Source organism: Chiloscyllium punctatum, chromosome 13 (genome assembly GCF_047496795.1).
Source record: "Chiloscyllium punctatum isolate Juve2018m chromosome 13, sChiPun1.3, whole genome shotgun sequence".
Lineage (NCBI taxonomy): Eukaryota > Metazoa > Chordata > Chondrichthyes > Orectolobiformes > Hemiscylliidae > Chiloscyllium > Chiloscyllium punctatum.
The window spans coordinates 95495851-95518538 of NC_092751.1; the positions used below are offsets into that span (position 1 = coordinate 95495851).

General features: G+C 40.5%; 1 protein-coding gene across 11 annotated transcripts in view; it reads right to left on the bottom strand.

The window, feature by feature from the left end:
- kcnma1a (potassium large conductance calcium-activated channel, subfamily M, alpha member 1a) overlaps positions 1 to 22688 on the bottom strand; it is an 845585-nt gene that overhangs the window by 32296 nt on the left and 790601 nt on the right. For 7 of the 11 annotated variants that reach the window (XM_072583314.1, XM_072583320.1, XM_072583319.1 and 4 more), the window contains 4 exons: positions 20431 to 20514; positions 19680 to 19810; positions 11781 to 11975; positions 6007 to 6125 (listed from right to left, as the gene is read on the bottom strand). In XM_072583314.1, coding sequence (XP_072439415.1) covers positions 6007 to 6125; positions 11781 to 11975; positions 19680 to 19810; positions 20431 to 20514 — 529 coding nt within the window. The remainder of the gene's footprint in view (positions 1 to 6006; positions 6126 to 11780; positions 11976 to 19679; positions 19811 to 20430; positions 20515 to 22688) is intronic. The other 4 variants (XM_072583323.1, XM_072583322.1, XM_072583317.1 and 1 more) reach the window with 1 other exon arrangement.

The following is a 22688-nucleotide window of genomic DNA, read 5'->3' on the forward strand; positions in this document are numbered from 1 at the left end:
GACTCCAGTGACTGCTTCCACAAACTAACCTTGCTGTTGAATCTGAACAAGCCTGTACAATTCTGGTATTCTTAGTCATTATCGTTTAAATTGGCTTCATTAAACTGACCATGTTTGCTATTAGAGCGTAGAGTACAATTTGTGATCTTGTGTCAACAGAAGATACAGGTAGTCTGACAGGAGCGCCACCAATCGGGTGCTGATTATTGGGCCTGATGAAGACAGTCAGAGCTCAACAAGGAAGGCACCACAAAAGGTTACTGTCCCTACAGTTCCAGCTTGTGTCAACCTCTGTGTGCAAAGCCTTCCTGCTTCGCTGCTCCAGGGTTCAACACACTGCTCGTTTCAGACGACACATACTGTATAATGCATTTTGCTTCTGAGAAACCAGATTTAAATGATCACAAGCCAGTTTTTGTATTTACTGTATTGTCTTTATTACAAGTCATTCCAAAATTACAACTTTAGAGCTGTGAACTTAAATATGGCTTTATTGAGGAGATGCCCATGTGAAAGGCAATGGGTAAAATGGCTTCTGTCCAAAGCTTTGTTTTAGTCAAGATATTCTCACAGGTCACATTACTATAGAGGCCAAACAACACAAAAGTGCCTAGTGACAAAAAGTTGAAGGTTACCCACACATATTGTTTACAAAGAAAACCATCATGCGTGAACTGAAAACTAATTGTTCTGTCTAGTCTGTCTTTTTTTTTGTCTGCCTGGGATGTCTCACAAGTCATGCACAACTCTTTAGATTGCTTATTTTGATATTTACCACAAGCACAGCACTGGTTGGTGTGGTCTTTTGTCTCTCTGCCCATATTGAGCCTGTAAAAGTACTTCACTTACCTTCTTCAGATTAGACATAACTATTTGATAATTCGAATGGATGTGCTTCAACATTTCTTTGCTCATCACTTCAGGGATAGTGTCATTATCACTTTAGGGACAATGACACTAATCTCTTTGAATGAGATCCCATCTTGGGCAATCACTTCATCTCTACAAGCCCAACACACTCTTCTAGTGACAGCTGTGTACTCAATGGTTTCAGGCCATTCCATCATCGCTATGTCTTGCAGTACTCGGAGAGTTACATCTAATTGTATTGTTTGCTTGATTTGAGCCAGATGTTTATCAGATTCAGAAGGTGGAAGCTTATTGGAGCTTTTATACTGGGGAGGGGGTATTCTGACTGCTGTCCCACTACTTTGACAGTGAAGGGCAACTCTGGACTGCCAACACTTGATCAGGTGCATAGCCAGGGTTCCAAAATGGTGCAAGTGACAGGCCTGATGATCTATTTCAGGATATCCCAGTCAGTGGCGAGTTCTCCCAGCTGTGCAGAATGGTGGGATTGAGCTAGCATTGGGTGAGAGTCATTAGTTTCAAAACATTCAGTGCCTTTCTTCCTACCCAAATGCTGCCAGACTTGCTGAGGTTTTCCAGCAGTTTCGGTTTGTAATTTAGATTATAGAGTCATAGAGATGTACAGCACGGAAACAGACCCTTCGGTCCAACTCGTCCATGCCAACCAGATATCCCTACCTAATTTAGTCCCACCTGCCAGCACCCAGCCCATAGCCCTCCAAACTCTTACTATTCATGTTCCCGTCCAGATGCCTTTTAAATGTTGCAATCATACTAGCCTCCACCACATCCTCTGCGTGAAAAAGCTGCCCCTTAGGTTTCTTTTATATTTTTCACTTCTCACCCTAAACCTAAACCCTCTAGTTCTGGATTCCCCCACCCCAGGGACTTTATCTATTTATCCTATTCACTCCCCTCATGATTTTACAAACCTCTATAAGGTCACCCTTCAGCCTCTGATGCTCCAGGGAAAACAGCTCCAGCCTATTCAGTCTCTCCCTATAGCTCAAACCCTCCAACCCTGGTAACATCCTTGTAAATCTTTTCTGAACCCTTAGGAAGGAGACCAGAATTGCACACAATATTCCAATATTCCAATGGGCCTAAACAATGTTCAGTACAGCCGCAACATGATCTCCCAACTCGTGTACACAATGTTCTGACCAATAGAGAAAAGCATACCAAATGCCTTCTTCACTATCCTATCTACCTGCGACTGTACTTTCAAGGAGCTATGAATCTGTACTCCAAGGTCTCTTTGTTCTGTAACACTGCTAAGGACCTCACCATTAAGTGTATAAGTCCTGCTAAGATTTGCTTTCCCAAAATGCATCACCTCGCATTTATATAAATTAAACTCCATCTGCCACTTCTCAGCTCGTTGGCCCATCTAATCAAGATCTTGTTGTAATCTGAGGTAACTTTCTTCACTGTCCACTACACCTCCAATTTTGGTGTCATCTGCAAACTTATTAATTATATCTCTTATGCTCACATCCAGATCATTGATATAAATGACGAAAAGTAGTGGATCCAGCACCAATCCTTCAGCATCTGCAGTGTTTTGCCTTTGGTTGGGTGTATAGCATTCCTTACAGATGCTTTGAAACAGCCAGGAACAGTTTGAGAAAGGTCCTTTGCAGTATCTTGTGACTTTTTCTCTTCCAAGCAGAAACTAACTAAAATGCTCACGAGTAAAGACAATAACCAAACACTCTCTCCCAGTCTGTGTGCAGCGTTCTTTATCGTGCATTAATGTTCTAGTTCCATGTACAACTGCTGCTGCATGAGGGTTGCTCCAAGTCTTATTTCGCTGGCATCACACTGTAGTGACTTCACTGTTGACTTTAGTGATCGTTGTCATCACTAATTATTTGATGTAAATGAAAACTGCTTCTTGTTCGGTGCTCCTGTACCACTCACCATCCTTTGCAGTGAGCGTGCGTAGGGATTTACATACTGATAGCAAATTGATTAAGAATTTGGCCAGATAGTTCACAAATCATCAAACTGCCTTCACATCTGTTGTTACTGTATTGTTGCTCTAGCATATACCTTATAGGGATCAGGATAAATCGCTGTTAGCTTCAGTCACTGACCTAAGTACTTGACATCAATCGATCTCAGTTCCAGTTCTTTCTTGTTCAGCTTGTTACATAAGACAAGCTCTCCCTCGCAGTCTCATCAGATTCTGACCACGATCTGTGATGGCTTCTTCCATTGTATTTCAATATTCACAGATCTGTAGATCATCCCACTCTTGGAAAATCATTGAATATCTCATGTTGTCTAGTAATTTTCTTCTGGAGTCGTGGAAATGCCAAATGGCTGTTGTAACCCCTAGTATATGCAAACCCTAACTCCGAGATTATGCTCTCTGGTCACAGCCTCTCCCACAAGGAGAAACAACTTCCCAGTATTAACACAGTCAATCCCATTAAAAACCTTCTATGTTTCAATAAACTTTCTACTCACTCTTCTGAACTCTAATCAGTACAGGCCCAAACTACTGAACCTCTCCTCATAAGAAATATGCTACACAGTTGCTGATGCAGTCTGTTTTTATGATTACTCCCATATCTTCAAGATCCTTGATCCTGTCTTTCAGGCTGGACTTGAAAACAGCTGGAATTCTCCTTATATGGTCCAGATGTGGACTCTTACTCTCATTTATGTCAAGATGAAGCGGGTGACATGGTGGTTCAGTGGTTAGCACTGCTGACTCGGTTCAATTCCAACCTCAGGCAACTGTCTGTGTGAAATTTGCACACCCTCTCCATTTCTGTGCGGGTTTTGTCTGGGTGTTCCAGTTTCCTCCCACAGTCCAAAGATGTGTAGGTTAGGTGGATTGGCTATGGGAAATGCAGGTTTACAGGGATCAGGGTGTGTCGAGGTGGGATGGTCTTCAGAGGATTGATATGGACTCAATGGGCCAAGTGGCCTGCTTCTACACTGGAAGACTCTCAAGACCTGAGAGAACATGTTTGTAATTTGTTGATGCCTTGGCACCATGAGGAATACTGGAAATTTCCTTTGATTTATGTCATGTTAGCGATCCAAGCTGTTGACCTGTTTTAGCTACAGGAGTGGATTTTGCCGAGGTTCCGTTATCTGGAGTGTAGTTCTTCTTTTTTCCAACTGCATTAGACATTCAGCTCATTTTGTCCTCTTGGGGTAAATATTATTCATCAGATAGCCTCAACTTTACCTTCACAATTTCATTGCCTTGAGCAACTTTACATGCCTGTGAAATGCATGATATTGCCCGTAACACTGCTGTTTGTCTGACACTTTGCATTAACTGAATACTTTCCTGTAGTCATCATAGCAGCAGTCACAAACCATTTTTTTTAAACTTAGAGACTTGTTGGCACCTACCTGTTCTAGTGTGCAGTGTGAATTGTCAGAACCATCATCCGACATCTCGCCAGCAACTAACTTAATAGGCTTTCCTTCTTTCCTGAGGAACACTTGCGTGCAAAGTGATTTCACTTCTTGCTGCTGGAAAACTGTTTTTTTCCAGGCTGGACATGCTTTTTTTCTATCCATTACTTGATCTTTCTGGTGGTCCTTCTGTAAATAGCTCATCCTTTGCTCCATTGTCTTGCACTTGGAAAGCCTGAGCTGCTTCACAGTGCAAAGCTTTGTCGATTCTCCCATCAATGCTCTTCAGCTGACGATTAACCACTTCAGAGCTTCTGTACCTGTCAACAGTTTTCTTGACAGCAAATTTCTTTTCCCTCAGCAGATGAGTAGACACACAGGGATTTCTTATTCCTAGGGCAATCCTATCTCTGATGAAATTTCTTCCTCAAATTCAAGGTTCAGCCACACAACTCAACTCAGTTCCATACAGATCAATATTTTCTGGAGTTGATCATAGCCATTCATATGTCACATTAATAGAGTGTTAAAAGGGGGGTCTTCAAGGCCTCCATAATATTACATGACTGGCTTGTCTACAATGAAGGCGAAAGGGAGGACTGCAGATACTGGAGATCAGAGTCAAGATTAGAGTGGTGCTGGAAAAGCACAGCAGGTCAGGCAGCATCCGAGGAGCAGGAAAATCAACGTTTCAGGCAGGAGCCCTTAATCAGGAATGAGGAATTTTCTACAATGAAGTCTCGGATGGCACTCTTTGCACAGCACCAAAGACAGAACTGCTACTCTTCATTTGTTCTGGTTTCTTGCTGCAATTTGACAGACTGGAGCACTGAAGGTCATACTGCCTCACCCAGTAGCCCATGTCCTAGAGAATTAATTTTAACTGTTTTCTGCAATTAAGGCAATGAAAATTTACTTCATTGCAGCTGTACACTCCTGACACCATTTTTCATGTGATGGATAAAATGTTTTACCAAAGTCGATCTCAAATGCCACAAACCTACAAGCCACAGTTGACAAAAGGTAGCAGTGCACAAAGGCATTTCTCCAAACAGGTAGTTCCAGGCCCTACACTGTTTCAAGTGAAGAAATGCTTTTGGAAGGCCAGAAAGAACATAAGAAGTCCAGTATAGTTTGCCTTGCTACCTGTTGTGCTAATGCTCTACATACCTAGGCTTTGTTCTCATGATAAACTAAACTCAGGTGAAAAAGAAACAAACATTCTGAGCTTTAGAAATGTGAAGAAATACAGCATATAAAAGAACTTTTGGGATAGTTACCATTGTTTTGGCCTAGAATTATCAGGACCGAGTTCTTTGCATTTTAAAAACTATTAAATTAAATGTATAACATTGAATTGTGTTGTGGTATCCTTGGATGCCATTGTCTGTGTTCATGGCATCTGTCACAGCATTTTGTTGTAAACAAGTCAATTTGATTTAATCCAGTTCTCCTACAAGACAGCAACAAGTAAATACCATAGATAAAACTCTCATCTCAAGTACTCCCTGTCTACAGTGAATGACATACTGCCAGCATTGCAATTTATGCCATTTCTCCTTAAAATGTGGTATTGCTCAACTCAAATCCAACCGAACTAATTCTTTCAACACACTCTGACAGCAAAGGTCTTACAGATGGCTTGCACATTTGCAGGAGTATAATATTAATGACACAAATCAGGAGCAAAATAAGTTAAGTCAAAGGGACACAAACATCATCAAGAGGGTGTGAGATGTTTGTGGGACCTACCGCTTTGTACACTGATTATGCGTGCGTAGATGTGCATCTCTCAATCGGTAAATTCCAAAGCAAAGCATGTTGTATGTTTTTAAGGCCTTGCAGAACAGATCTCCATAACAGCCACCATCCTGAGGGCAACAAAGAAAGCAGAAGAGATTATATCAGCAGTTTTAGCTTTCAGAAGCTATTCTTCAGCAATTCCACTGCCACCACCCAACCATATCTTCAATTCAAGATGTAATTTGAAGAAATGAATTGCCGTAAATGAGACACAAAGATGTTTACTTTATAAAATGCATGTTAAGAACTAAAATAAAAAGTTTAAGTGACAAGGCAGTTTCAACAAAGTTCCATCATCGACAAATAACGCAAGTGTGGGTATGTCTGTGTCAGTTGTGTAATGTTACAATCCTACCAGATGTGGAAAGACTAATCACATGCACTATTGAGCAGCATCACCAAGAGAGATGTTTCCTTTATTACTCTGTTAACCACAAAATACACACCACTTCCAAAAGTCACCATTCCTAGCTTCAAGCAAATAACTCACTTCAAGCAATACAGATTGCAAATGCATTTACATTGCACATCACAAACTGTGACGCTGTGCAAGTCAAGTGTTACTTCAAAGCATCCAACAGCTTCAAATTATTTTCATTTTGCAGCATATGCAGTGATTTTCAAAAAATTTGGATGACTTTGGCCAAGAGTTTTGTCATAGCATGAAGGCAAACTGCTCAAAATTCTGCTGATTTAGCAAATAAATTTGTTTTTGCTCAATTTCTGATCAAGCTCATTTGCATAGGTTCAAACTAAAAATCTTCAAAAACAGGTAGCATTTCTGGAAGCATTTGCAATAAAACCTATATTCCAGTAATATTTAAAAATTGTATCCTGATGCTGTTTTATTAGTCCATTGCAGTAAGTATAGTCATCATAAAAATAGTCAGTGTGTCTAGTTCCTGTTAGTGACCAGATTTTAGATTAGATTCCCTATAGTGTGGAAACAGGCCCTTCCGCCCAACCAGTCCACACTGACCCTCCGAATAGTAATCCACCCAGACTCACTTCCCTCTGACTAATGCACCAAACACTATGGGCAATTTAGCATGGCCAATTCACCTGACCTGTACATCTTTGTACTGTGGGGGGAAACCGGAGCATCCACAGGGAGAATGTGCAAACTCCACACAGACAGTCATCTGAGGCTGGAATCGAACCTGGGACCCTGGTGCTGTGAAGCAGCAGTGCTAACCACTGAGCCACTCTGCTTAAGGCGCTGCAGTTAGCGGAAATTAGTCAGGGCCATTAATTCCAGGAGTGGCTGGTTTTGTGGCAAATCAAACTCCTAGTTCACAAAAGCTATCAGAAACCCAACTGGCATTTTGGATATACAAAGACCCAAATGAGCGGTCTTTTTAACTGGCTCTTTGTTACCATTTGAGCTGAAATCCAGGTGCTAGTGACCACTGTCACACCAGTGCCAGCGAGCAAGGTAAAAATGACAACGTATTTTTGAGATTTCACTGCTCCAAGTAGGCACCGGATTCCAACAATATGCGTAAAATCTATTGAACCTCACTAAAAGTATTAATAAATCTTCATACTATCTCGTCAGCTGAAGCATTTCAAGATAATTCCTGAGGTAATCCTTGCTGGAGTACTCCCTTCAAGATTTCTTACATATATTACACAAATCCATTGTTCGGAACAAATCAATTCAGAGAATTAAAGAATATGTTGCCATCTGAGTCTGTCAAGAGTAAACCTGAAAAAGTCAATCTTCTTTTTTCTTCTATTTATTCTCTAAAATATTTTGGTTCCAGTAGCAGGCATTGATGAACATCAGCAGCAAGCGACATGAGAAAAGGAGTTACTACCCATGACACTGAAGGAGCTGAATTAACTCACAGTCAGAATGACATGATTGCTAAAGTACTCTGGGTTAATGACTGTATATCCATTAATGTCAATTCAGAATGCTCCCTTGACTGAAACCTTTGTGAAATTCTTTTTCTATGGGATTGAATGATGATTTGATGGTAGTGAAATTAAAAACAGTAATCCGCTGTGGTGGATTGGCACTTAAAAGGATCAATTCACAAGGAATATTTTAAAGCACATTTGCATTCTAATGGTATCCTTTACAGACTAGAGAAAGTATCAAATAATTGATGACACACTGAACCCCTGTGTTTAGCAAATCTTGTAAACTCCAAAATATTCATTTTTGTTCAAAGCAGTCTTATTTTTAGTTCTTCCAGGTTTACCATTTTCACAGAAAGGACACAAGAAAATCAACTTCTCATGTAGCTTCTGCACATTGTGAACCTTAACATTTATAAATTACACGTTTCACCCTCCAATCTGCCCCCATAATCCTGGAACAAATTGATTAATATTGCATAAATGATTTATAATTCATATAATGCTCAATAGAAACATTGTTTTTGACTCTATTCCATTCTTACGTAGGGCTGCTCCTCACAGAAAAAGATGGACAGATGCCATCTCTATTACTGGTCAAGGCAAGACTGATCATTTCTGGAGAATCGACACATCTTTCTCTGGCACTGAATGATGTGTTCAATGTCAATGTTCCATTCAGCAGCTTAACTATTGGGCTTTAAATGCAGCTCCATCATAAGGTCAGAAGTGGGGATGCTTGCTGATGCTTGAACAATGTTCAGCTCCATTTACGATTCCTCAGATACTGAAGCAGTCCGTGTCCAAAAGCATCAAGACCTGGTCAATATGGACTCGAACCCTAGACCTGATTCCTGGAATCAAATTCCTGGAATTCTGTTCCTAACAACGAACTGAGGTAGTCAAGAAAGTGGCTCACTACCATCTGCTGTCTGGCAATTAGTCTCATAGAATCGCAGGAACTGCATTTTGGGGAGTCAGATTCTCAACCACTTGACTACCTGTGCATTGCAGTAGAGTTTAACACTGCCAAAAAACCCAACTGATCCATTTTCAGCAAAGATAGAGCATACAACACCTTGAGCCAAATTACCATTCAAAAAGATCATGGTTAATTTTTTTACATCAACATAACTTTACTAAACCATTCCATATCCCTTGGTTTCTTTAGTGGCCAAAATCATATTGATCTCAATGAGCATCCAAAACCCTTTGGGTTAAAAAATTCCGAAGATTCATAACCCTCAGGGAAGAAATTTCTCCCCATTTTAATCCCAAATACTGACTTCTTAACCTGAAATTGTGATTCCTGATGCTAGACTTGCCAGTTTCTACCCTGTCATGTGCACTAGGAATTTTATATATTTTAAGATATTCATTTCACATTTTCCTCCTGTAAATTTAGATCAATTTAATTTACTATCTCCTTAAAGGCCAAACCTCTCAACCATGAATCAATCTAGTGAATTTTTGTGTGTTCTCTTTGACGAATATCCTTCCTTGAGATATGGAAATCAAAATGATACACGATGCTCTAAAGGTATGACTTCACTAGAACTTCAGATAATGTAGGAGATTGGACTGAACTGAAAGACTATTAGACAGAAATGGCTTAGTATTTTAGTTACTGTATAGTTGGCATGGTGTATCAGTGGTTAGCACTGCTGCCTCAGGTCGCCAGGGACCCAGGTGTGACCATCTGTGTGGACCTTGCATGTTCTCCCCGTGTCTACGTAGTGCTTCTTCCGGGTGCTCCGGCTTTCTCCCACAATCCAAAGATATGCAGGTTAGGTGGGTTGGCCATGCTAGATCGCCCAAGGTGTTAGGGACTTGCAGGGTAGGTGGATTAGCCATGGGAAATGCAGGGTTATGGGAATGGGGATGGGGTAGGTGCATGGGAGGGCTGTTCTTCGGAGTATTGTCGTGGACTCAATGGGCGAAACAGACTGCTTCCACACTAGCGATTCTATGAGACTAATTGCCAGACAGCAGATGGTAGTGAGCCACTTTCTTGACTACCTGAAGACACATCCTTGAGGAACTCTGGGATTGAGGCTGACGTGACTGACCTCAAACAACCACAAGCATTTTTGTTTGTGCTAGGGATGATTCCAACCCGGGGAGAGTTTGTCTCAATTTCCAGTGGCTTTAGATTTGCTAGAGTGCACTGTTGTTTTGATGACACACTTGAGCAAACACTTCCACGATGTCAAGGACAATAACTTACACATCACCTCAATTTCAGCTTGTGACGATTTGGATTATGTACTTCACCATAAAAATTGTATTAATTGTTGAATAGAATTATAATTTTATGCTCCTGGGATATGAAGAAAGTTCATCATTCAGTGGACTATATTCTTCAAGTGGGGTGCAATGGTAAACGATTTGAAATGTTGGTGTAGCTTTGTGGTTTTGAAAATACAATGCATCAGATACAAACTGGCTGACATGCACTGAAAATTAGCATTTTCCATTAACAATGTATTTTTTTTCAATACATTGGATAATAATACAATAACCTTTTCATATTCTTCACAGAGGAAGCATTAAAATTCATATTTTACCAATATTCCCTCTTCTCTTTAAGCCCTTTTGGACATGACTTTTGACTGTCAGCTACCCATACGTGTAGTCATTAAATATGGGCTCAGTCATGGAGTTTATTCACCTGACATTGGAGCCAACTGTTTCCTGTCCTCATCAATGTCCAGCATGGGCTGAGAAATGGGAATCAGATCACAGAATCATACAGTACAGAAGAAGCCCTTTGGCCCATCGAGTCTGTCCCACCAAAACAATGCCAAATCTACATTAGTCCCACTTTCTAGCACTTGGCTCATGGCCTTGAATATTATGACATTTCAAGTGCTCATCTATGCACTTTTTAAAGATTGTGAGGTTTCCACCTCAACTAGACTCCAAGGCAGTGCATCCCCATCACTCTCTGGGTGAAAAACATCTTCCTCAACTTGTCTCTAAACTTTCCCCATTTCACTTTAAAAGTGTGTCAATGGCCCTTCAACTAAGGAATACCTACTTTCTAACGGTTTTGTGCATGTCCCTCATAATCTTATACAACTCTACACTCAGTTGTACGAATCTTGAATGACTGATTAGTCCACTCTTAATCCAGGACTCCTGGACTGATTGTACTGCCTTTTACAATATAGCTGGTTTCACCTAACTCAGTATGTGCTCAGGATCAAACTTGGGACAAATTAACCCTACAAAAGACAGTAACAATTGAGCCATCAAGGGTGGTATTTCTATGATTTTAATAAAAGTTATTAACTCCAAATTCTAATTCTCTCTGTGCTGTGTGTGACTCCATTCTCGGACCGAGAGGGTGGTGGCCACATGCTGTCTGATCTCCTCAGCCCTGGATTGCTCCTTGTGGCATTCATGGGCATAGCACAGAGAGATCAGTTTGTTAGTTTTCTCTCTCTCACTGGGTGAACTGTCTGGCCATAGCTCTATTTGTCCCTTCCCAGATAAACAGTTGCATTACTAAGTTCCATGACAGAGCATATTTAAGGACTGATGGATCAATGCAGTAAGCATCATATTACAAATCCATTCGCAACAAATTCGAAATTGCTAATTATAATGGGTTAAATTACACAGAATTTACATAAACACAGACCATTCAACCAACAGGTCTGTGTTAGTGCAGATGGTTCCACACAAACTTCATATTTCATTTAACCTGATCAGTTTTCTAATCCTGTTCCCCTCATGTTGTGTTCCAGCTTACACTGAAATAGACAGAAGTACCTGTGCAGAGTAAGAGTGCTAGATACTTTTTTTTTGGAACAGAGTGTGGCAAACTGAGCAAAATAACAGATTCACCTTACCCCAAGGTCTGCAAAGGGGCCATCATACAGAGCCAACTGTGCGACGCGACACCTGTCTCTGTTTGCTAGTGTTTGTGGTGTGCTGTAGCCACCTCTCAAGGCATTTTCTTCAGCCAGCATTGATTCCAGCTCTGGCGTGGCTCCCCCTGTTACTAATGTCCGTATCAGAGTCAGGATATTGTCATTGAAGTATGTCTGTGGAGATAAAACAAACTCTTTAAGCGAACGCTATTAAAGTCATCACCAAAGAAATTCAAATTACGCTTTCCAAGGACTTTGTGCAGTTAAAACTAACGTGCTGTCACTTCACATATTTTATCTGGGAAGTGAAAAGACAGCAGACTCCAATTACTCTGTTTTAGTTGTATGTCCCATTAGGTCCTTTCACTATATATCTTTTCTTCCACACACAAATTCAGGTCAGTTTTCTTCTAGACAGAAATTGTAATGATTAATTCCCTCTATAATTGCTGTTAGTGGCGATGCAAAGTCTCCCTCTCTCAGTGTTAACTTCACAACCAATATGAGGCTGAGAAAGATACAAAAGTAGAAGACTCTGGACAGGTTTTACAGCCTGTACGAGCTAGAGTGCCTTTTTTCCTCATCACTGATTCAGCTGGGAACAGCCTTTATGCTGAGAATGTCGCTGCACATTACCACATGTATACTCTCACAGTCCTCTCCTGCTATCACATCTTGCAGCTTTACGACATGAGCTGACAGAAATCAGACTTAAGGATGTATCAATTAAACATTTTGATTATTTTTTAAATAAATGGATGATGAGGGTAAAGTCCCAGGTGGTCTTGTTTAAAACACTCAAGTGCGCTGGCAAGCACAATTTATTAGGTGCACAGCTACTTCAAGATGACAGCCTGCCAGCATCTATAACCATTCCATCCTGTCAGGTAAACAATCAGTCTTAGAAATATTTACTTAATGTCAATATAATAAATTTAAGCTTCATTAAAGATGATTGTTTTAGTAAAGGAGGCACTGTCCCTTTTATAAGCCTCCATGGACCATATTTAATATTGTATAACATCCTCATTACAAAATGCTCTGGCTTTCTCACAAAATTGAATGGATTTCCAAAACCATACAAGGACATGGGGCACAGTTCCATAGGCACCAGCAACCCTCAGTTGTTTTGTTCAAGTGAAACCTTTTTAAATATTTGTTTAAAGGGAACCTTAGTGAGATATTTCCCCCACTGGTAGCCTCTTAGCTTACTCCGATCCTATTTTAACTATAGGTCTAAGAATACAGACTTCCCAGCAAGAATTGACCATACTAAAGTAGATGTACTGGGTGAAAGACCCCCAGAATTCCCGTCCTTATTAAGAGGCACACAAGGGGTAAGCGGCAGAGTTCAAACAATTGTCCTGATCCATTAGGTAGCAGCCTTGAAAATTAAAATGCAATCCTTTAAAATCTGCTTGCCTGTTTGATCTTTCATACCTCTAATTATTCTGCTGCTAAATTAAAGATGTGCCATGTGAAAGTACAGGGCCCAATTGCTGTCAACTAAAAAGGTCAGACTATAATTACTATTCAGGGTAAGAACTGTGACAAATGCAAAGAAGCAAACCAAGATGAAATTACTTGCTTTTTATCTTTAAGCAAATGTTGTTTTGTACATGTGGAACCAAAGTGTGATGTTTGGTGAGCAAGCACACACATGCATGTTGGCCACGTTAAAATTCATTGAGCTCTGCTTCAGACCAACTTTCTAACTGAGGTTGTCTCATCACATCAAAACCACATTAACTTGGGGAATAACTGTCATGGGTGGGAAGCATGGATTGCCATATGACAGAAAAAAACCCCTAGCAGACAGTTCACTGTAGGTCAAGGTCATTTTAACTCTGGGGATTCACCAGTGGGAAAAAAAATTACAGACAGCAGGTGCGAATGAAAAACCTGGTGGAAAGTTTGCAATCACCTGCAGACCTAAGGGAACAACTCCTGGCCCAAAACTAGCGTTAGGGCTTGAGGTGGGATGGAGCCTCTAAAGCACTGTGGATTATGAGATAGAGTCACAATATTTGATGATGTGTCAGTATCTCAGCTTGCTGCAGTTAAAGTGAAGTTGCAGCATAAATGGAATCATCAGGCCATGCATTTGGAACCTCAAGCTGGCCTTTTCTGCTTAGCAAAGCTGGTGGTGCCTCAGGAATACATTGTTAGTCCTCCACCCAGTTTAAACCTTGATACTAAAAGCTACCTACCCTGTGAACTGCTTGAAATAGAAAAGCCCAAATCCTGCATTATTAGAAAACTTTCCATTTTGGGAAAAAAAATCAATTGTATTAATTTTGAAGATATCACAGTATTGCTCATTTTTGAAAAGGAAACCGTGACAGTAAAATCTGTTCTTTTTATTACCACAAGCAAATCACATCCTGTCAATCACAGTGTTGTCAAGTCTTTCAGCACCAGTTTTTGACTCTGTGATTGACTGAGAAATAGAATATCTAGCCTTGCAACAGAAATGTCACCAAATGTGATAACACTGCCATCTCTTGTAAGGAGAGACAGGACCTGTAGAACATTGATCCCAGCTTCATTCACACACTTTACAACATTGTAAACCAAAAGGCGTTCAGAAAGTGGAGGGATTTTGCTAATCACTTTTTTCAGTAAAGATTTCTCAGAAACAACTGGAGCTAATAAAGGAAAGCAGAAGTTACCAAACAAATAAACACTTTGGCTTTATTGTCGAGCAAAAATGCACTTGTCTGTTCATATCCAGCTTCTATATTCACAGACCCATTTGCGCTAATCAAAGCCTGTTTCTATTCCCATTTCCATCCTTAAGAAAGAGGTAAGATAGAGTTGAAAAACCTAACTGAAAACTACTATCAAAAGTGGCAAGTTCTCAACCATCACAATATTAACACTGCTGATTCAGACCCTGGCTGCCAAGACTACCAAAACGAGTTGGGACCAATTCAAGTGTCATTATATGATGATATAAATTTAATGCCTATGTCTGAGTGGAGGTTCTGACACATGGCAGGAGGATCAGATGTGTGACAAAAGGTACAGGTAAATTGCCTGTCATTGAAATTTTTGTGGTCCCTTCAGGGCCTTGAAAAGAGCCTTCCTAGCACCAATCCTTCCACACCCTCGAGCCTTGGAGATTTCCCTGTGATCAACCTGCCCTGATTGCTGTATTATATAAAAAGAAATCTCCTGTCTCCCTCCCCAATGCCATGGTGCCTCAGTGGTTAGCATTGCTACCTCACAGCTCTCGGGACCCGGGTTTGATTCCACCCTCAGATGACAGTCTGTGGGAGTTTGCACGTTCTCCTGGCATCTGCGTGGGTTTCTTCTGGGTGCTCTGGTTTCCTGCTACAGCCAAAGATGTGCAGGATAGGTGGATTGGCCATGCCAAATTGTCTGAAGTGTCCCACCCATGCAGGCTAGGTGGGTTAGCCTTTATAAAAACTCTATGCGAGGTTACGGGGTTGGCAACGGGGTCTAGGTGGGATGCTTTCAAGAGGGTCGGTGCAGACTCGATGGGCCAAATGGCCTATTTCCACACTGCAGAGATTCTGTGATTCTATGATTTGAAGAAACTCATCCAGTCAAAGCCTCCTTCCCACCTGCCTAGATATGCAGATAATCTGGCTTGTGTCACACATGGTTCCACTCAATCACTTTCAACGTCACCCAGGCATTACATTCTGTAGGACTTCATTGCCAACTTGGCTTTTTTAACACTGATTCATTGCCTTTTCCATTTCCTCCCAGCTCCACAATATTGACTTCTTTGTGTCTGTACAACATTGAAAAGTGTCAAGGAATCAAATCTCCTAGCACCAACAGTAGGGTTAGAAATAAATTCAACTTTTCGCAGTTGTCACTCTTAGTGAATCTAAGGACCGAATCTTTGGGACAAGTGGCCGAGCTCAATAACCTAACATTTAGTCTTTCGCAATGCATGAGGCATTTATACCACAGGACTGCTCCGCCAACAAGAGGGCAGCACGGTGGCTCACAGCACCAGGGTCCCAGGTTCGATTCCAGCCTCGGGCGACTGTCTGTGTGGAGTTTGCACATTCTCTCTGTGTCTGCATGGGTTTCCTCCGGGTGCTCTGGTTTCCTTGCACAGTTACAAAAATGTGCAAGTCAGGTGAATTGGCCATGCTAAATTGCCCATAGTGTTAGGTGCATTAGTCAGAGGAAAAATGGGTCTCGGTGGGTTACTCTTCGGAGGGTCGGTGTGGACTGGTTGGGCCGAAGGGCCTGTTTCCACACTATGGGGAATCTAATCATAAAGAGGAAGACAACCACAGCTGTTGGCAGAGAAGAGAGATGGCTGGTAACATCTGGTTGTGCCTCTGTCACAATGCCAGCTGTCTACAGAACATTACCTTATATGTCGACTGCTAGCAACAAACATAAAAAAAACATGAAAAATGTACAACTGCAAAACAGTTCTCTGCTTCACTTTGAATAGTGGGGGAAGCCACAAACAGTATAGATCCCATGGAAAATATCTAATTGGGTTATACAGCCATCTTTAATAGCCCCTACTAATACAAGGTTGAAATCGTATGGAATGATCTACAATCAAGAGGAACCTTCACAGATGGGAAAGTTGGACCAATTGAAATGCAGCAGAAATTTCTACTATTAAAGGGGCAAAAAAGAACTGATTTACTTTGGAGACATGCAGCGGGAAATTCAGTGCCTGCTACTCAGCCAGTAGAAACAATGAGCAGCTCCAGGGATTGTATGTGATTGTAAGTGAATTATAGACCCACAGCTCTTAGTGAAGCAAGCTCAGCATTAACATGTAGCAGCTATCTGCGATTTGACAATGCTGTCAGCCGGGATGATAGATGAGAGTTGTCTGCTAATCATCAACACCTTTGTTCAATGTGAAATGTTGCTTGAATGATGTTTTGTTCTAACTGTTTTTCAAAACCAAGCAAGAGCCCAAATTGAGACATCAAATCAGCATAGTGTTTCAACACCCAGAAATACCTCCGCGTTGCTGGCAGTTTTTGGACCACACCAGCCAACAAGAAGTATATTATGCCAATGTCCTACCCATGAGCCCACACAGCTTTCAGGGATACTTATTTGGGCAGCTCAGTGCTGCAGTGACCTTGTTAAATCATCTAATGTGCACAATACAGCTCCATTTGATGGCAGTATATGTGAAAAGTGTGTTGACAGAAACTTCACTTGGCTGATACTGCTGCAAGTCAGATTGTCTGATCAATCTGACAGATTCATTTATAAACTTTCGCCTATTAGTGCAACTTGGATTCAACTTAAATTTGCATCTGGTGCCAGCCCTGGATTTATGAATTCTCTATTTTTGTTGTTGTTGTATCATATTTCTTGCAGAGACGGACTCTCAACAGTCACAGAAAAGGCATCCGAAATAATGCAGCAGTTTTTCCAAAAAAAACACAGCTCAATACTCAAGTTCATAAATTAACTATCCCCCTGCATTTTGCTTTAAACTTCACAGGAATTTGCAGCGCCTGTGCTCATACTGTATATATACTAGAGATGCTCTAATGCCAAAATGATGGGGTTATACTTCACTAATTGTCAGCTGCATTTAAATCCATGTTAAATGGAAATGAAATCATATGTGTTCTACTTAGTGGAAAGTTCCAAACATCCTTGATCTGAAGCTGCGTCACATACTGAAGAGTGAAGGAAGATCCCAACCACTATAGCTAGTTCTTTACTGTTCATAATTATGAACCCAACCTTCCCCTTCTCTTGCTGGACTCATGCTAACTCATGATTTCACTCACTACACACTTCCCCATCCTATTGTTAATTAAGCAACATTAAGAGCTTGCATTTACTTAGCACCTTTGACCTAAGGTTTGGGAACGCAACCCTAGAGCTTGTGGCCTTAGCCATCAATGGTACAGCAATATGACTTAGGTACACTCAGGGCTAGAATTAGAGGAACAGAGGTTGTGGGCATAGGGAAGATTACAGAGATAGGAAGAGACAAGGCTTTGGAGGGATCTGAAAACAGAGATGAGTACTTTCAAGATGGAGACATTTATAATCAGGAGTGAATGTAGACTGAGTCTAAGAACAATGGGTTAACAGGGCTCTGAATAAGTAGGAAAGCTTTGGATGCTGTGCAGTTTATGGAGGGTAGAATGTGGTTGGCCAGTCAGAAGTGGATGGCAATAGTACTTCAGAGGTTTCTTTAGCATTTGGGTTCAGGCAGTGACAGAGGGGAAATGCTTTGGTGATGGTGCAAATACAGAGCTGGAAACTCAACACAGAGGGAAGTATTTTGCCAAGACTGTGAACAGTCTAATTCAGTCAACAGACCATTGATGGAGAATCTTAACAAAGATTTTCTTTAGTATTGCATCCTATGCTTACTTTATATTCACCTCTTCAAATTGCTCATTGACTTTTATCCCTCTAAGTCCCTCTCTCTCCTCTCAAGCTGTTCTTTAAGAGCTACTTCTTTCTTCAAGTTTTTGTTTAGCTGCCTTGATAGCTCTGTATGTGATTGAGTATTACATTTTTCTGAAAATACTGGAGATATTTTTAAAGGCACTATATAAATGCAGGTTGTTACTCTTGTTGAGCATCCTGTGTTTGCTGGAATAGCCTGAAATGGCTGCTGAATGAAATATTTAATGTTCAGTAAACTCAGGCCTTGTCCTGACAAATTGAGAGGATAGCTGTCAAAGGTGACTCTTCCAACCATTACATTTCAGCTGCATTGGAGCACTTAGCTAACCGAGTTCCATTATTTCAGAAATCCATTCAGTAAGAATCACCGGCTGACTTAACTGTTGTTCACTCTTATTATTTTGAAGAGATGCTTTGAAAGCTTTTGATCGTTTTCAAAGTAAACCCAGCTTTCTCGACTTAGTGTTTTATTTTGAGAAAACAAGAGGAGCCCTTAAAACCATAGGTTTTGTTACAATCAAGGGCCTCAAAGGATCAATCCTGCGGCGTATTTCTCACAGTTCAACATCATCATAAAACTTTACACTTCAATACTTTTACTACAAATTGTGTTAAACCAACAGGCCAGTTACACTCTACAATTTGCATCAATTGTGAAGAAGCTTTGGCTTCAAGCTGACGTGAACTGCAAACTTCAACACTGGTACAAAGTTGTCCAAATTGGACTGAGACCAGCAGTGTGAGTGGGCCTTGAGGTAGTGTGCTTTCCCACTGCTTCAGCATCCCAGCAGCTGCACTATAATAGCAGTTAGTATGAAGGGAATTCTAAGCACATCCCTAATGGTTGGACTGACTGCTGGGGAACTTCTTAAAAAAAACTTTATTTCCACCTTTTAAAGCAAACAACTATCCCGTTGGCTCTTAGTTACCATTAAAATTTAACTGGTGTTTGAATGCCTGCAAGCAGAGCTCAAGTGCTTCAGCTTTTCTGGCCAAAGAACAGTGTGGAGCCAGCTGCACAACTTGCACTGCTGATCCCTCAACACTTTGACCAGGTAATTAACTCAGACTACTACCTGTAATATCACACTGCACCCATACGGTCAACATCACTGCTGCTGTAATCTGAATGAGAAGGACCAGCTCTTTAAAAATTTGCTTCTTAATTGAAGGGATGCCTTTGTTTCACGTACAATTCTAATGTTGCTATTTGCAGTTTACTTTGGCCACCTTGAATTGTAGCAGCAGACTTATTAAAACACACAGCATGTGAGATCTTCAAACGCCCAAAGGCTTGACCAATCCCTGCTAAGCTTTGGGTTTTAAACGACCAATGGATCTGTCAATGAGTGATTTACAGCGAAGGGTCTATTTTTAAAAACTCCACATCAGATGAGCTTGTGAATTCAACTGCAAGCAATAGAGAGAAAAGACTGGACATGAAGAAGAAAAGCACATCAGCTTGCTTTTACTTACAGCACTCATTAGGGAGTCTAACACACTGACAGCGAATGCTGTCCCGCACGCGAATGGCTGTGTCAAATACAACTCAGTATCTGGGTCATCATCATCATCTTGGTCCAAGAATTGAACATTCGAGTCATTCACTGGAAGGATCAAAAAGCAAGGCAACAAGTTATCAGCAAACACACTGAATGGATCATAAGGCATAATGGAAGTTATTGAACAGTCAGCATTAGCTTTAAGAAACTAGAAATTGTCATCTATTAAGATTTTGCTCTAACGTATTACATATTTCATCGCAAAGTGCAAAGCATAGCAAGCAAGTAGAAGTTATTATTTCTTTTACAATCCCTGAACTCTGTCTTCAGAGTAAATCTAGCAAAAATAAACAGTTTGAAAGAAGGTTTGATCTGAAGTCTTGTTTTGATTTTTCCCCCTCTACTCAGACTTTCTGCGAGAGCTGTGGAAAGAACTGTCAATCAACATGACAGAGGCTGATGAATAGGCTGAAGCTGCAGAAATGAACTGCAAGCAAAATACTATGGAAACAGCTGCAAGGACAGAACAGTGAGGTCAAAGAGCAAGAGATATTCTGTGAAAATAATAATCATTAAAAATAAATTAGAAGGACACAACTAAGGCAGCCAACCTCAATCATAGCCAGCAAAAGAAAGGCACTAATACTGGAGAAATCTCTCTCAGCCAAATGAAAAGAAGTGATGAGCGAAGTGAAACTGTGGACAAAGGAGAAAGGGCTGCTTACCCAACTCAGTTATCATTGGTATGTTGGCTCCAATGTTTTTTTCCTGACTGAATGAAACCAAAGGGAGCAATTTGCCAGGTTTAACTAATAATGAATGAGAAATTGGTAAACAGGAGAGCACAAAGGCACAAAAAGAAACATACAGGTAATAATTTTAAAGAGCACCGAAATAGAGAACCAAGTTCATTAAATATTTACCATCACAAGAAACAGTTTTGAAGCAAAGAATAGCTTTTCATTAAGTAGATATCAAAGACAAAAGGATTGACTATACATTAGAAGAGGCAGTAAAAGTTTTTGTTTGAACTCTTTAAGAACCACCATATATATTTGATAGCCATGAGGAAAGGTTTATTTTTGACAAATCCTTCCAATTTTCTCCAGTCCTTCCTTGAAGGTACTGAATCACAAATTAATGGCACTGTCCATCTTCCCAGGCTTCATCCACATGGGACTTAATTTTGAGGCCAGTGGGTACAGCTGGTTGCTCATTTAGAGGATATCACAGCCAAACTTGACATGGTTTATGTCAATATAAAGTTTTGAAAATTCCAAGGAAGAGTACTGGAGAATGAACAGGAACAGGAATACTGGCTGACAATTTCACTTCTTAGTTTTCTCAGCTGAAATCATTTGCTACAGACAGGAATGTGGTACGAGACCTTTGTGCAGTAGGTAGTAGAACCACCTGGATGAATTTTCCCGTTATCCCCTACACACACCTCAGATCAGGAGGTACAGCACTTTTAAAGAAAGTGCTTGTTGTCCTTGAAAGAAAAACTTCAAAGAAGTCGTTATTATGAAAATTACCATTGTCAGTTAGTTTCTGTCAGCAGAAATCACACATCACACATGTATAAACAACCCCTGCCAAAATGCACAATATTTAATAGTCAGGTGCTTAGTGACTTGCTTTGCTACTGAGAATACAGATTGTGTGTGTCAGTTTATGGGAACTTGAGAAAAATACCAAGCATGTATTCACATAGTGAGAATATTTTAGGTGGCAGTGTGCTATTTATTGTCCACACAATGATGACAGCCAAGGGTTCATGTGGGGGAATGATTAAGTAATGGTGGCCTCATCACAAGGAAAAATGCACAACCAAGGACATTCATCTCTGTTTACTAAAGGAGACTTCTTGTCTCGATAAAGTAGTACTTGGTTCAAATGCGTGACCAGTAATGAATTTTATTTTCTCACATCAGGTGCCTCCTAGCTAGAATTCGGTATGGAATAGAATGCCAACTTGAAATGCATTAATGCCTGTGGCAGCAGCCAGCTGAATGGATCTCTGATGAGACAGTGAAGTTCTTCCTTAAACCAGCATTTTGGAAAACCTCTCCAACAATTGAGATGGGACTTAATTATTTGAGTACAACAGAATGGAAGGTACAGTGCAATTTTCTAATTGTAAGCCAAAACAAAATAATAATTGACAGGTTAGATCATATGTATGTGTATGATTCAGATATGATGGCACTTTTAATTCAATGGTTATGTCGATACCCATTAGAAAATGCAAAACACCTCTTTCTCTTCACACTCAAGAGGTTTCTTTCTTCAGAACTCCTTCAGTAGGGATAAAATATTAAATCAGTGAACATGGTCAAGGATCTTGAGTGAACATGTACTCTCATTACTCTGACTTGAAAATATTTTGTCAAATGTCCAGTTGGCAGCTGTGGGAGAAAGGTTGCTCTGTGGTCTTTATTGCTTTTGTATGTGCACAAGACAGTGCATTCATAAAGCACCCAAACGCAGCAGTGATCGAAATGAAAAACTAGCTTCCCTTCTAGTGTTAGCAAACCAGGTGAGAAACCTTTTGTAGCTCACCGAAGTGTGACAACAGCAATTTGATGTCATTTAATATCACTGCAATTTTTGCAAGGTGACAGGAACTGAGACACCATCTCTATCATGTAAGGCAGAGATGAATGTGCAAGTACTGAAGCAAAGAGTGAATAGATTTTGTATCAGGTTGTTTCGACATTTACAATTACAGAGAACACACACACAGAAGTTTTAGAATTGTGGCAAAACTACTAGGCTTACACAGCATTATGATGTTAGTACACCAGAAAAAAGGGTACTGTATGCTACATGTGTCATGTAATATACCCATATTGGACACGTGGTCAGGTCATCAATACATTACAATGATCTGGATTGTAGATACAAGGAGCAATAAATCAATTGGAAAGGAAAGCATAAGGGGAAAGTTCACATTGATAAAGATTGAAATGGACACGTTTTC